Source organism: Orcinus orca, chromosome 20, assembly GCF_937001465.1.
Source record: "Orcinus orca chromosome 20, mOrcOrc1.1, whole genome shotgun sequence".
In the NCBI taxonomy this organism is placed as follows: Eukaryota; Metazoa; Chordata; class Mammalia; order Artiodactyla; family Delphinidae; genus Orcinus; species Orcinus orca.
The window spans coordinates 28,439,307-28,451,444 of NC_064578.1; the positions used below are offsets into that span (position 1 = coordinate 28,439,307).

The following is a 12,138-nucleotide window of genomic DNA, read 5'->3' on the forward strand; positions in this document are numbered from 1 at the left end:
ATGGTAAATTACTGTCCTCCAGAATAGGAGGCACATGTGGTACAAAAGCAGCTCAATGTAGGCTTTTGTTGTTCCTTTTAGAAAGTATATAAAATATTCTGATCACCTACTTTTAAAATTAAAAGTATGCTGAACCATGTGTGGTAAGGGCTATAGTTGACCTAAGGTGGGGTAAAGGAGAATTATTCTTTTGGTCAGCAGGAACAATTAGAGAAATATAATTCTGAGGATCATATAAAATAAAACCAAATTGAATCTGTCCCTGATTACTCCTGATGTTAGGACTATAATTTCCTCATTCCCACAGGAATTAACTATGGACAAATTAAACACTTGTCGTATTATCTAATTACTAATAACTCACAGAGAACTGAGATGTTATCCTTACTTCTTTTGGTGGGGGGGACCAGAATATGACTGGTTTCTGGAGTTGTAAGCTTTCTGTGAGTCTAGGAAATATGATATATATATATACGCAGACATAAATATATATATATTTAAACATAAAATAAATACCTATAACATGTTATCTCTCAAATAGTCCACAAACCTGTAAAAGGAGCCCTGCATTAGTACTAAATGACTGCATGACCTTGAACAATTTATTCAGCCCCTCAGAGGCTCAGTTTTCTCAGCTGTAAAATGGGTACCCAGGTTGATATGGGCCCAGGCTCTTTCCATTTAGCCATGATGCTCCTCACACCACAATCCCTAACTGAGGTTTATGTGGGAGGATCACTAGAGATAATTTTCATAAAAGTGCTCCGTAAGCTGTAAAGCACTCTACAGGTGAAGCGGATTATTATTAGTCTTTTATGAAGCCGAGCTATAAAGATGCAAAGTGACCCAGAAAAAGAAAACAGGGTAGACAAACCTGAAATACAACACCTATAGTGCCTAGAACATTACCCTGTTCATGGCTGGTAGGTGCTTAGTAACTATTGAGTAAAGAAAAACACAAAACATAGGTTTGTGCCTCCACCATACTAGGTATGATACCAAGAAGGAATAAATATACCCAAAATCAAAGATAGTTTGATTCAACCATGTAAACCACAATGCCCCAAGAGTCTAAGATCTTCAATTAAAAATTACTTCATATGAAAGAGCATTAAAATGTAAAATATGACCCACCATTTACAAAGAAATGGTTATGGTCTTACCTCTTCAGTATTTCAGATGCAGCCTCGTAGGGATTGCAGAATCTGGGCGAGGTGGCTGAATTTTTTCCCTATATCTGAGAGATCTGCATAATCATCCTAGCAACCTTTAAAAGAAATAACAAATTCTATAGAATATTGGTTACCTAAGCTCTGTTTTGGATCTGGGAGGCTGATTTTTAGTGACAGCCAGATTTTAAGCAAACCAGATTCATCCCCTAAGCTCCCCTCCTCAATACACACACAAAAGGAGACTGGGTAGGGGTGGAGGGGCAAGTGGGGAAGAAGTTATTTACTTTATAAAACAATTCTTTATAAGAGTCCTTTGTCAGTTTTCTATAATATTTAAATGTGATCTAAGTTTAAATATTCAAATTACATACAACTTTTGACATAGACAGCTATTTGTGGAATGAGGCAAACCCAAACTAGGAAACAACAAATTGAAAAATACAGGGGAAAAAAATGTTTTCTTCTGCATGGGCTTTAATTGCCTCCCCCCCGCATTGCAAATGTATTTTTATGCTGGGTAACATTACCAAAAACAGGGGTGTTTTTTCTATTGTTGAAATGAAACAAACAAGTTTGCCTTCAGAGCCACAAAAATGCCCAACTATTAGAAAAAACGTTTTCCACTGGCCGGTTGCCTCTCCTATCCCCATGCAATCTTTCCCATTGGCCCCTTTTTCTAGGAGGGCCCCTGAGGCTGTCTGATGGAACTGATTGTAAAACCATTTTGCGCAGTGAGAACTAATTTCTTCAAAATCTCAGAGACCGCCTAGAACATGCCCGATCTTTGGCAGAAGTGTACGTGTTTCCTCAGTATCTGACGAGCTGTACGCTGAGTAACTGACCCAGGGTTGCTGGGTCTTTATTTTAAAAAGAGATGGGGCGGGGGAGTGTTTTAAAAGATTTAGAGGAAGAAGCTCTTGTCTCTCAAAATCTATTCATTTAATGTATTTGTGTTTTGGGAAGAGGCAGAACAAGAGGGCTCAGTGCAAAAATCTCAACCAAACTAAACCTTTCAAAATGAGCGAAAAGCATTTAAGCTCTGTGTTGAGAAAGTAAGCAGCACTTGCATGAAAACCTGTCCCTCCCATCCAAAAGCTGCCCAGTGTGGGAACTGTCTCCTGCGCTGCCCTTTTGGCCGGCAATCTTGGAGCAGGGTCCGCGATGGCAAAGGGAGGCAGAGGCTCCTTGAGAACAGGCCCTGGCTTTGTCTCATCCTGCTGTGTTCCTCTCCTCACAGCCTCCTTTCTCACATACTAGGTGCTCAATAAATGTTTGTGGGACGCAGGAAGCGAAAAATCCGAATCTGCCCCTACGCCCCAAGGGCGAATGATTGGGAACGCAGGTTCCCTCAGAACCACGGTCTCCTCGAGTTAACCGAGGCCACCTGACCTCGGCTGCTACGGCCCTAGCAGCCGGAGAGCAACCAAGAAGGCGCGCTGTTGGAGCCAAGATGGAGAGGAGGCAGGGAGCGAGGGAGGCGGCGCCGGCCGCGACCCAGTAGACCCACCTGACGGTGGCGCGGGCTACCCTGCCCCGAGCTCGCGTTGACCAGGCCCGAGCCGCCAGAGCACTGGGCGAGGGCGGAGGCGGAGGCGGAGGCGGGGAGGGGCGCCCCGGCTCGAGCCCGGCCCCAGGCCCCGCCCCCGCTAGGCCTCGCAAGAGCCCACCTCGGGGAGCCGCGGGCCCTGAGGGGAGTGGAGGGAGGGTGGGGGAGGGGAGGCCGCGCCGCGCGCGCGCCCCCGCTAGTTACGCGGACCTCGGCGCGCGCACCTCCCCCGCCCCCCGGCCCCTCCCCGTCTCGGGGGCCCGGCGCGCGGCCCTGCTGACGTCAGCGGGCGGCTGGCCGTGCGGGGTGCGCAGAGCAGCTGGCGCACTCGCGCGCTGCGCTCGCCCCCTCCCCCGCCCGGTCTGTGGAGCGCGCGCGCTCGCTCGCTCGCTCTCCCTTCATTTTTTTTCTCCCCTCCCTCCCAGCCTCTCTCCTCTCTCGCTCCCCCTCGAGCTCCCGGCTGCCCGCGGCTCCGTCGCGCTCTCCCTTTCTCTTCGGTAGGCTCCACCGAGCGATGCTAGCTCTGGGAAACAGCGACGCCGTCTCCCGCTAGAGACCTGCCCCCCGGCCCGGCCCCTTGCCCAGCCCTGCCCAGCGCGCGGGGGTCGGCGAAGGCGCCGCGGACGCACCGACGGCTGAGGAACAGCGATGCAAATACACTAGCAGCACCCCCTAACTCACTCCCTCCACACCCCGCGCCGCCTCCTCCTCCGGCAGCAGCGGCAGAAGGACCCACCCTGCCCCCCACCCCACCCTCCGCCGGCTCCGGCTGCGATTCCTGCCTCGACTATTATTTTATTTATTTTGGGTCGTGCACAAGCCTCAGTGCCTGCAGCTCGCGCCTCCTCGGACCGCGGGCGCCTCCTCCCTCGGCTCCGGAACCCCAGACCCCGGACACCCTCGCCTCGACACCCCCAGAGCCCCGCCAGCTGCCGCGAGTCTCCGCGGCTGGAATCTTGTTAGAGGCTGTCTTTTTTGGGGGTTCTGCTTTCCCGACATTTTTGTTTTCAGCCAAGGGGAGGCTATCGTGATTTTTTCCTCTTTGAGCCCAGGCTCTGCTTTCTGGGGGGGTGGGGGGCGCGCCGAGCCGGGGAGCCGTGCCAGCCGAGTCGTGCGGGCTGTGGCAGGGAAGGGGCCACCATGGGATGTACTCTGAGCGCAGAGGAGCGAGCTGCCCTCGAGCGGAGCAAGGCGATTGAGAAAAACCTCAAAGAGGATGGCATCAGCGCCGCCAAAGACGTGAAATTACTCCTGCTGGGTAAGGACCGGGACTGCCACCCCCATCCCCCGACCCTGGCCACTCTGCACCCCCCCACCAGTCCCCCCTCCACTCGCTCCTGGGGAGACCTGGTCCCCGAGTTGGCACCACCATGTGCCCAGGATCGCCCACTCCCTCGCATGCCTTACCCCCCAACCCCCCACCCCGGTCCCCTAAGCTGACACTCACCAAATTTTCCCCCCTGTCTGTCCCAACAGGGGCTGGAGAATCTGGAAAAAGCACCATTGTGAAGCAGATGAAGTAAGTCCCTGTGGCATTGGGATTTGTACTTTTATTAAGTATAATTTTTTAATAATTTTTATTACCTTGCTCACTTCACATTGCTCTCCAGGCCCGGTTTTTAATTAGTGCACACACGCACACGCATACACACACCTGATTTGACTCCCCTCCCCCAGGCCCTACGTTGGTTCTGGGTCCTCCACCCCAACTCCCAGGGTGGGTGTTTTTTTCTCCGGGCTGGGGTGGAGGGAAGGGGAGCGCCTGTAGTTGTATGAATGACAGTGTCCGCCATATTGATCAGAACATCACATTATTGGCATGATTATGATCATTACTCTTGATTGTGTGGTGTTTCCTGTGTGTCGCTGCGTCTATTTCTATCTCTGTGTCTCTGTATCATTCTGTCTCTATTTCTCTCTTCTCCTTCCTCCACCCCCTACTCCATATCCATAATCCCACTTCCCCCTACTCTTCTCCTGGGGCAGTGATTTTTGAACTTGGCTAAAACATGGAGGGGACCCAGCCCTAGGCTGGGGTGGAGTATCAAGTGTCTGCTGTTCATGGATTTGGTGCTGAATTAGAGGCTGTGGTTTCTGCCCCTCCTCCCCACCCCCAAAGGACGGAGGTTAGGGGAAGGGGCGTGTGGTAGGGGAGGGGGTGGGTGTTCAAGCGAATGTGGCTGGCACAGGTGTATCCAAGGTAGAGGTGGAAGGAGGACGCTGGCTGTGAGGCTGAATGCCCGCTCCTTGCTGCTCCCCCGCCTTTCTCCCCCATCCTCCCAGCCTTTGCTCTCCTGACACTGGCAGTTTTCGTTCACTCTATGGCCTTTATCAATGTATTTATTTATACTCTGCATAGGCTGTGTTCCATGTAATCTACCCACAATGCGGATTTCAGGCCCCACTTGCTGCACCACCCCCTTCTGCCTTAGGTATCAGTTTCCCCTCCTAATTAGCTGGGGGTGGATTTGAGTGATGGTTGAAAATTAAAACAAAATGGGATATTGCTTCCCTTCCTCACTTTCTCAGTAAGGAGCCTTGCCCCATCCACTCCTGGTTAGCAGTTCCTGGTGAGCCCACAGGCAGCTTTCCTTGGGGAGGGGGTGACCTTAGGAAAGGGGTGCGCGCCCTTGGGCCTCCTAGCCCCGCTGCTTCCGTTGGCCTCTCGGTTCGGGACGGAGGAGTTCGTTAAGACCTTTTAGCGAGGATTCCACGTCGCTTTGCTGTGACACCTTCGTGCACACACAGCTCCTAATTAGGGGTTGCTGTGCAGTAAACAAAAATGATTATTTTTCAACTTGACAGAATAGCCGAAGTTATTGCATCCCGTAGGAAAACAATGGAAAGTAAAAACCCATTTCGCAGAAAGGTGGGTGGGAGACGAAGCATGCTTGCGGTTTCAGAACCAAGATGCAAAAAAATCTTGCATGTGTAACAGGCATGACAAGCGGGTTCTAGGCGGCGCCATGATGGTAGGGAGTAGCGACTCGGAGACAATTTCTCCCGTCTGCTTGACGTGTTCTTATTTTTGTTCGAGAGCTCCCTGGGGCTTTCTGTGCAGAGGCCCCTTGGCTTGCCGCACCCAAATTATCCACGGGTAATTTGGCCTGGGGCTTCTTTGAAGCTTGTGCAACCCAAATGGATGGGAAGGCGGGGCCTGGGGAATTGCTCGTTGCAACAAGGTGCATGTTGCATCTGCCTGGAGCCCTTGCAGGTCGGTAAGTGCAAGCAGCACCACCCCTTTCTCCCTAAAGGGGACGTTTCAAAACTTCAGAACTCTGTAATCTGCAGTGGCAGGCTTGCAGCCCAGTAGAAGCCCCAGGCACCGGAGCTGGGTGAGGTTTCAGGCGCTGCGAGTGGTGGACAGCGCCCAGCCGAGGCTGGAAAAGTCGAGGAGGCTCAGCTTGGTGGCGCTCGGCTCGGCTCGGCGCAGGCTGGGCGCGAGGCTCGGAGGGACTCGGCAGTGTTCGGAGCCGAGCCGGGACCTCGGCGGAGAGAGCCGAGCCTCTTCGAAGGAGGCCGAAGGCATTCGGAAACGCTCGGTTGAGGGAAGCGGGGATGGAAGCGGGGTGTATGCTAGAGTCTGGAAATTAACTTTGCATCTGCCAAAGCACCTCCTTACCTGCTTTTCCTGAACAAGCTCCATAACTTAGGTTGATTTAATAAGAAGTTTAAAAATATATACTGAGTACCCTGAAGGATACCTCGCCTTTTTTATTCAAACAGAGGCACGCTCTCCAAGGAGATAGGCGTGCCATTTTAGAATGAAATTTCCTAATTATGTACTGGGGCAGAAAATCTTAAATGAAGGCTGTATTTAGACTTCTCCGGGAAAGTCTTCTGCGTCTCATATTTGGTTACACAGAGGAGGGGGGGGGGAAATCAAGCGTTAGATATTTCAGATGGTTAAATCAGACGTCCTGGCACTTCCTCTCTTTTCCCTGCACTCCTCCCTTTATCACCTGACAGGACGCCTTTTTGGAGAAAAATAACAGGCAAAATTGAGATTTTGTAGGTAAAACTGTTAGTATATTTTAAAAAATACACCAGTTCTCTTTAGGAAATGAGTTAAGTTTGCTCAAAAGGTGAGACAGAAAGATTTCTGGCCCATGTTAATTTTGCCACAAGGGACCCTAGTGTCCTATCCTGAAGCATTCATGAATAGCAGCTTTTCCTGTGAGCCCTCCAGCTTGGCTTGAAATAAATCAGATCAGGGCCTTGTGCCAAGCTGGATGCAGGACTTGTTTTATTAACCACAAAATGTGGGATTGGTGTCACTGTATCCTAGTGACAAATTCTTTTGAGCCTTCCCTTGAAGAGGTGATTTTCCAGATTGCCACTTGGGTGAGAGTCACTTGAATCAGGCGAACTGTACTATGGGTGGGGCTGGCCCTGAAAATCTAGGTGGCATTTACAGAACGCAATTTTGGACTTGCCTGGCCAGTACAATTGGTTAACAACCTATCAGACCATACTTACGAGTTAATCAGGATGCTCTTTTATTTCACCCAGGCAGATGAAATTAGAGCGTTCTCTGTGAGTGATGTCCTGTGAGAACTTGATGACTTCCTAATGGGGACTGGGGTTTAATAGCCCAGCCTGTTGCATTGAGAGGAAGAATATTGATATTGAGACATCTCCAGATCCTTTTTAATCAGCATTTCCAGAAGAGCAAAGAGCCACTCCATTCAGCATACATTCTTATCCACATTATGGCGTGCTGATTAGAAGACGGACGGGGCTTCCATATATGCCTGTAGTAACTGAAATTATATTACAAAGGCCTGGCTGGCAGATGCTGTTTAGAACAAAGTGTTAACACCCATACCAGCCTAGGAACATTGCAGGGAAACTGACCTTTGACATTCTTTTGCTTGAAACATGTTGCAGTGGGAAACTTGCATCCATTAAGAGGGCTACATGTTAGACTGTCATTTGAAAAGCGCGATTCTTAATACTTTATTAAAATTTTCATTTGAAAATAGCTTGCTAGGTTTTTTTTCCTTTGTGTATGGATTGTGAACTAGTGTTTGGGAGCTCTGTGTCAGACAATCCAGAACATTTCCGTACTGAGAAATAAACAATGATCATTGAGACGGCAGAATATAATTTTACACATACCATGAGTAATCAGTGACGTTTTATGTGTGACATTTTAAATAATTTTGGTTGTTAGGAGCTCCTGACCTCACCTGTGATACAGCCTCATCATTTTTGCAGTCAATCAGGGGATTCTTTTATTCCAATTAATCAAAATTTTAACAGCAAGTGTTAATTTTATTTAATCACCAAAACCCTCTCAAAGAAATCTCTTAAGGCATTATATATGGAATCAACAGAATCACTTTAAGTGACTTCCCATTCTGAGCAAATAGTCACAACTACTTGGACCGTCTACCTGATGAAAATGTAAAATGAACTGTGGAGTTGCTATGGACACCACAGTTTGTCCTCATTTGAGATGTTGAGTTTTCTGTGATGTCATATTCAGGCTATCTGTTGTCTCTGGAGCATTAAGTGAATTTTTAAGGAGCTAGAGAGTCCGAAGGTGGCAATTGTGGCATGGCTTGCTAGCTGGTAGGCTTTATATAAGTGAACACAGTAAAGTGGAGCACTTTGGATGTGTGTTCCTTTCCAAGGTTCTTGCTCAGTGCCACTGGTAAAACAAAATTTAAGGATTTGGTGAAGACACCATTGCTCATACAAATATCCCAGCCCTTCCAGTAGGATTGGAGTCCAAGGAGAGACCCTACCAGACAGGGAAGACAATCTTAAGATTGCCAAAAGCTGGTGGTTTCCTCCTACCAGCTGACCCTGACTTTGTAATTAGGGTGTTTAGTCTTTGGCTTAGGTTCAGGGCAAGCCTGTGTTCATTCAGCACACTGCTGTTTGGCAGGCGTGAGAGGAGTTGAACAGCAACTTGCAGCCATTACTCAGTAAAAGTACAGTCGTCTGAAAGGGCGTTTCCTGCACATCCCCAAATGGTCCCATGTTGGGGCAGCGCTCCACTGAGAGCTCCTCGATCTGTGGACTTCTTGTTTCTGCAGTCATCTCTTTGGCTGCTTTGCTCCCCCTCCCTTTCCTCCTGTCTCCATGTTTATTCAAAGGGATGCACCTTGCTCTCTGGAGACAGTGTGAGCGCAAACAGAATGTCAGATCAAGTAGCAGATGAGTTCTCCTTTGCTGATGGATGGTGCTCTCTCCCTCCTTACTGTTCACTGAGCTGTAAATACCAGCAGACCTTCCTGCCAGAAGAGTAGCAAACAGTCCACCTGATCGCCTCAGGAATCAGCTGTGGAATTCTTGAACCTCAGTCACCTGTTGGATTCTGAAATCGAACCCGTGTGCTTATTGAAAGGGTTGTTGCTGATGAGATTAAATGGATGAAGCTTCATGCAGGATTGACAAAACTCCAGAGGAATCCAGAATTTCTAGTCTCTGTGTGGGGCTAGATTAGATTTATAGTGCCCAGAGTCAGAGGACTGTCTTGTTTTTTTAGCACTTGGAACTCCCCAGATTATATCATGCATCTTAGCCACACCTGCTAAAGATAGGACAGGATCACTTATGTTTTTCAGCTTCTCACTGTTAATACTGGAGATTTAATATGAGTAGAATAAGGTCATATTTTTCTGACATGTGCTCAGTCAATCTGGATGCAGGGACTTGGTTCCCTCTCTCCCAGGGTGTTCTAAGTCTCTCATGTCTTACAAAGCTAGACGGACCATTATCGCAAGAGCACATTTTGATCTGAAAGACAGTAGACAAGCTTGGTGAGGAGGTGATTTCAAACTGAAAAAAACATTTTGGAAAGAATTACCCCAAAATATGACACTAGCAAAGAACAACTTTTGATTTTGAAAAAATTTTTAAGATGTGCACGTATGTGTATGTTTACGTACATACTACATGGATTTTAAAATGGTTAGCAGATGCTGTAAGAAGAGCACTTCACCTCACTTTATTGACTGCATCATCATAAAAAGCTTGAAGGTGCTCAAACTGCATTCTAAGAATTTGTTCAAACCGGTATCACATTCTTATATTATTCTATGTTTCTCATTTATGCACGATACTGGTTAGGAAAGAAACCTCCTGAGAAATCAGTCATTAGCATAGCGGAGGAAGGAGAGAAAGGAGCAGTGACCTGTTACTGGTTCAAAGAGATAGGTGGATTCCTATTGGGAGAAGCCGTTTAGCGTGCTTTTAAAACTGAGAGGCAGTTAGCAGCTTGGGCTCTGTAACAGGCTGCTTGGCTTTAAATCTTGACTCTACCACTAACTAGAAGTGTGCCCTTAAACAAGTTACTTTCTTGTGCCTCAGTTTCCTTACCTGTAAAATGGGGCTGATAATAAAAATACCTAACAGGCTTGTGAATATTAAGTGATGTAATATATGCAATGCCCTTTTAACAGTTTTCTAGAAATCATTTTACACATGTCAGCTACAGTTGTGATTCCTTTGATTGATTAGTGGGTGTTCCCTTCCCATATGGAGTTCTCAAGTATGTGGGCCTTAGGTTGCCTGAGAGCCAGAAGCGGGGCGCTGTGGTTCACGCTCAGGGCTTCTTCCCCTTGCCTGCTCTGCAGCATCAGTTATATAACCAACTGTGTTGTCATAAGTGATATGACATTTTTGATGGCGCAGCTGCTTCAGCCCAGGAGGTTGGAGTGATATTACAGAGAGTGGGAGAGAGCACTGGACCAGGAGTCGAGATAGGTGGCTCTGCCCCTGCTGCTCTGGGGGCTCCGTTTCCTGGAGTAGTTGGCCCAGGGCTACCCCAAGCTGTTCTAAGTGTTCTAAGTGAGCTGTGAAATTGGGAATTACCTTCATGTTCAGATTCTTGAGGTCTTTGATGCGAGGTTTTAAACATAGAAGAATCAATTCTGGCTCCCTCCTGAGGGGGTAGGGGGTACCCATGAAAGCCCTTTTAAGGCCAAGATAATTGCAGAATAGCAACCTCAACCACAAAGCTTTCTCAGCCAGGAAAGTCCTGAGAGGCATTTAGAGAAAACCACCTCTAACCAAACTTTTCATGCAGATGTGCTTCTCAAACCAAAGAGGAGGATCTGAAAGTATCCTGTGATTGAGAAACAGGATGTTTCTGGGAGGAGGGATCCAGTGACATGTTAAAGGAAGAAGTGGTTTGTCTGTGGCTTCCAGGATGCTTAGAAATGGAGACAGCCCTGACTTCCCCCCTGGATGGGATGGCTACATAGACAGGAAGGCGCTTGCCCGGGTTCAGGTGCATAAGATCCAGGGAGTTGGGAGATTTGCAGAATAGTTAAAGGGGAGGCTCAGGAGAGCTGTGTTTTAATTTTGGCTCCTTCTCTAACTTGACTTTGGGCAAGTCGTTTAGCCCCTCTGAGCCTCAGTCTTTTCATCTCTTACTTAGGATATGAGCTAGAATTCCTCAGGCCTCTTTCAGGATTCTAGCTCAGTAAATGCAAAGAGAAACCTAGAAGCCTGAAATGCAGGGGGGAATAGTGGGAGTATTTACCGCCCACAGCTTTTATCTGCTGAGCCATCTTTAGTTCTAATTTTCTTTACAGAAAAGAGGAAAAACATTGTGCTTTTCATAGCACCAAAAAATTAAAGTAAAATAAAATCCTGCAAGGCTAATAGTTGGTGCCTTGAATTTGTCCCCCTGCTCGCTTGATTTCTCAACCAAAAATAGAGGAAAGGGAGATAATATATTTAAGGATAGGACTGCATCACCAAGAATTTACCCTGGATTCCCTGCTGATGACTTAGCCAACAGACAGGTTTTCTGTGGAAAATTGTTACTTACGGGAACAACTTCCCCATGCTGTAAAATCAACCTGGGCCACCTGCCTCCAGAGTCTTAGAGCACTAATATTTATTACACAGTGTAAATTAATTAGGTGTTTATGTATCTGTCTCTCTTGCTAGTCTGGGTGCCCCCTCCCTACCAGGTCTCCCTAAAGCAGGAATGGTGGCTTATTTTTGCTCATCATACAGCACTGAGTCCAATGTCTGGCACAAAGGAGGTGCTTAATAAATGTTCATTGAAGAAAAGAGAGAAAGAACTGAGGTGCACAAAGAATGCAAACTCATTTCTACAAAAGATGGAATAATAATATTGAAAGTCTTTGATGGTCATAGACTGTGTTCATCATTTTCAATCCCATCTGTTATCCTCATTTGTTTCTTCTCATTAACCTATGAGGAAATACAGTCATCAATTCCATCTTACAGATGAGGAAGTGAGGCTCAGAGAAGTTAGGTTAACTGTGTAACTTAACGTCACACAGCTTAGTAAGTGACAGCAATGTATTGAGATCATGATTGCCTAATTCCAAAACCTATGTCCTTTCCATTCTAACACCACACAGTTCTTACTAGACCACCACTAGTGTGGGCAATAGAGAGCTGGCAGGCCAGGACCCAGTACCCATC

At 47.6% G+C, this 12,138-nt stretch overlaps 2 protein-coding genes across 6 annotated transcripts in view; one reads left to right on the plus strand and one right to left on the minus strand.

The window, feature by feature from the left end:
- The window catches only part of LOC117199107 (peroxisomal membrane protein 11A-like), a 234,429-nt gene extending 231,480 nt beyond the window's left edge, over positions 1-2,949 (minus strand). For all 4 annotated transcript variants that reach the window (XR_007474439.1, XR_007474438.1, XR_007474440.1 and 1 more), the window contains exons 1-2: positions 2,680-2,949; positions 1,164-1,267 (exon numbers count right to left, since the gene is read on the minus strand). The gene's annotated coding sequence lies outside the window, so the exon portion shown is untranslated. The remainder of the gene's footprint in view (positions 1-1,163; positions 1,268-2,679) is intronic.
- A 186-nt stretch (positions 2,950-3,135) lies between these two features.
- Positions 3,136-12,138, plus strand: part of LOC101284566 (guanine nucleotide-binding protein G(o) subunit alpha) — a 159,472-nt gene continuing 150,469 nt past the window's right edge. Inside the window, exons 1-2 of one of the 2 annotated variants that reach the window (XM_033417566.2) lie at positions 3,136-3,976; positions 4,195-4,237. In XM_033417566.2, the coding sequence (XP_033273457.1) occupies positions 3,859-3,976; positions 4,195-4,237 (161 nt within the window). In that variant the 5' untranslated portion in view covers positions 3,136-3,858. The remainder of the gene's footprint in view (positions 3,977-4,194; positions 4,238-12,138) is intronic. The other variant, XM_004286367.4, reaches the window with a different exon arrangement.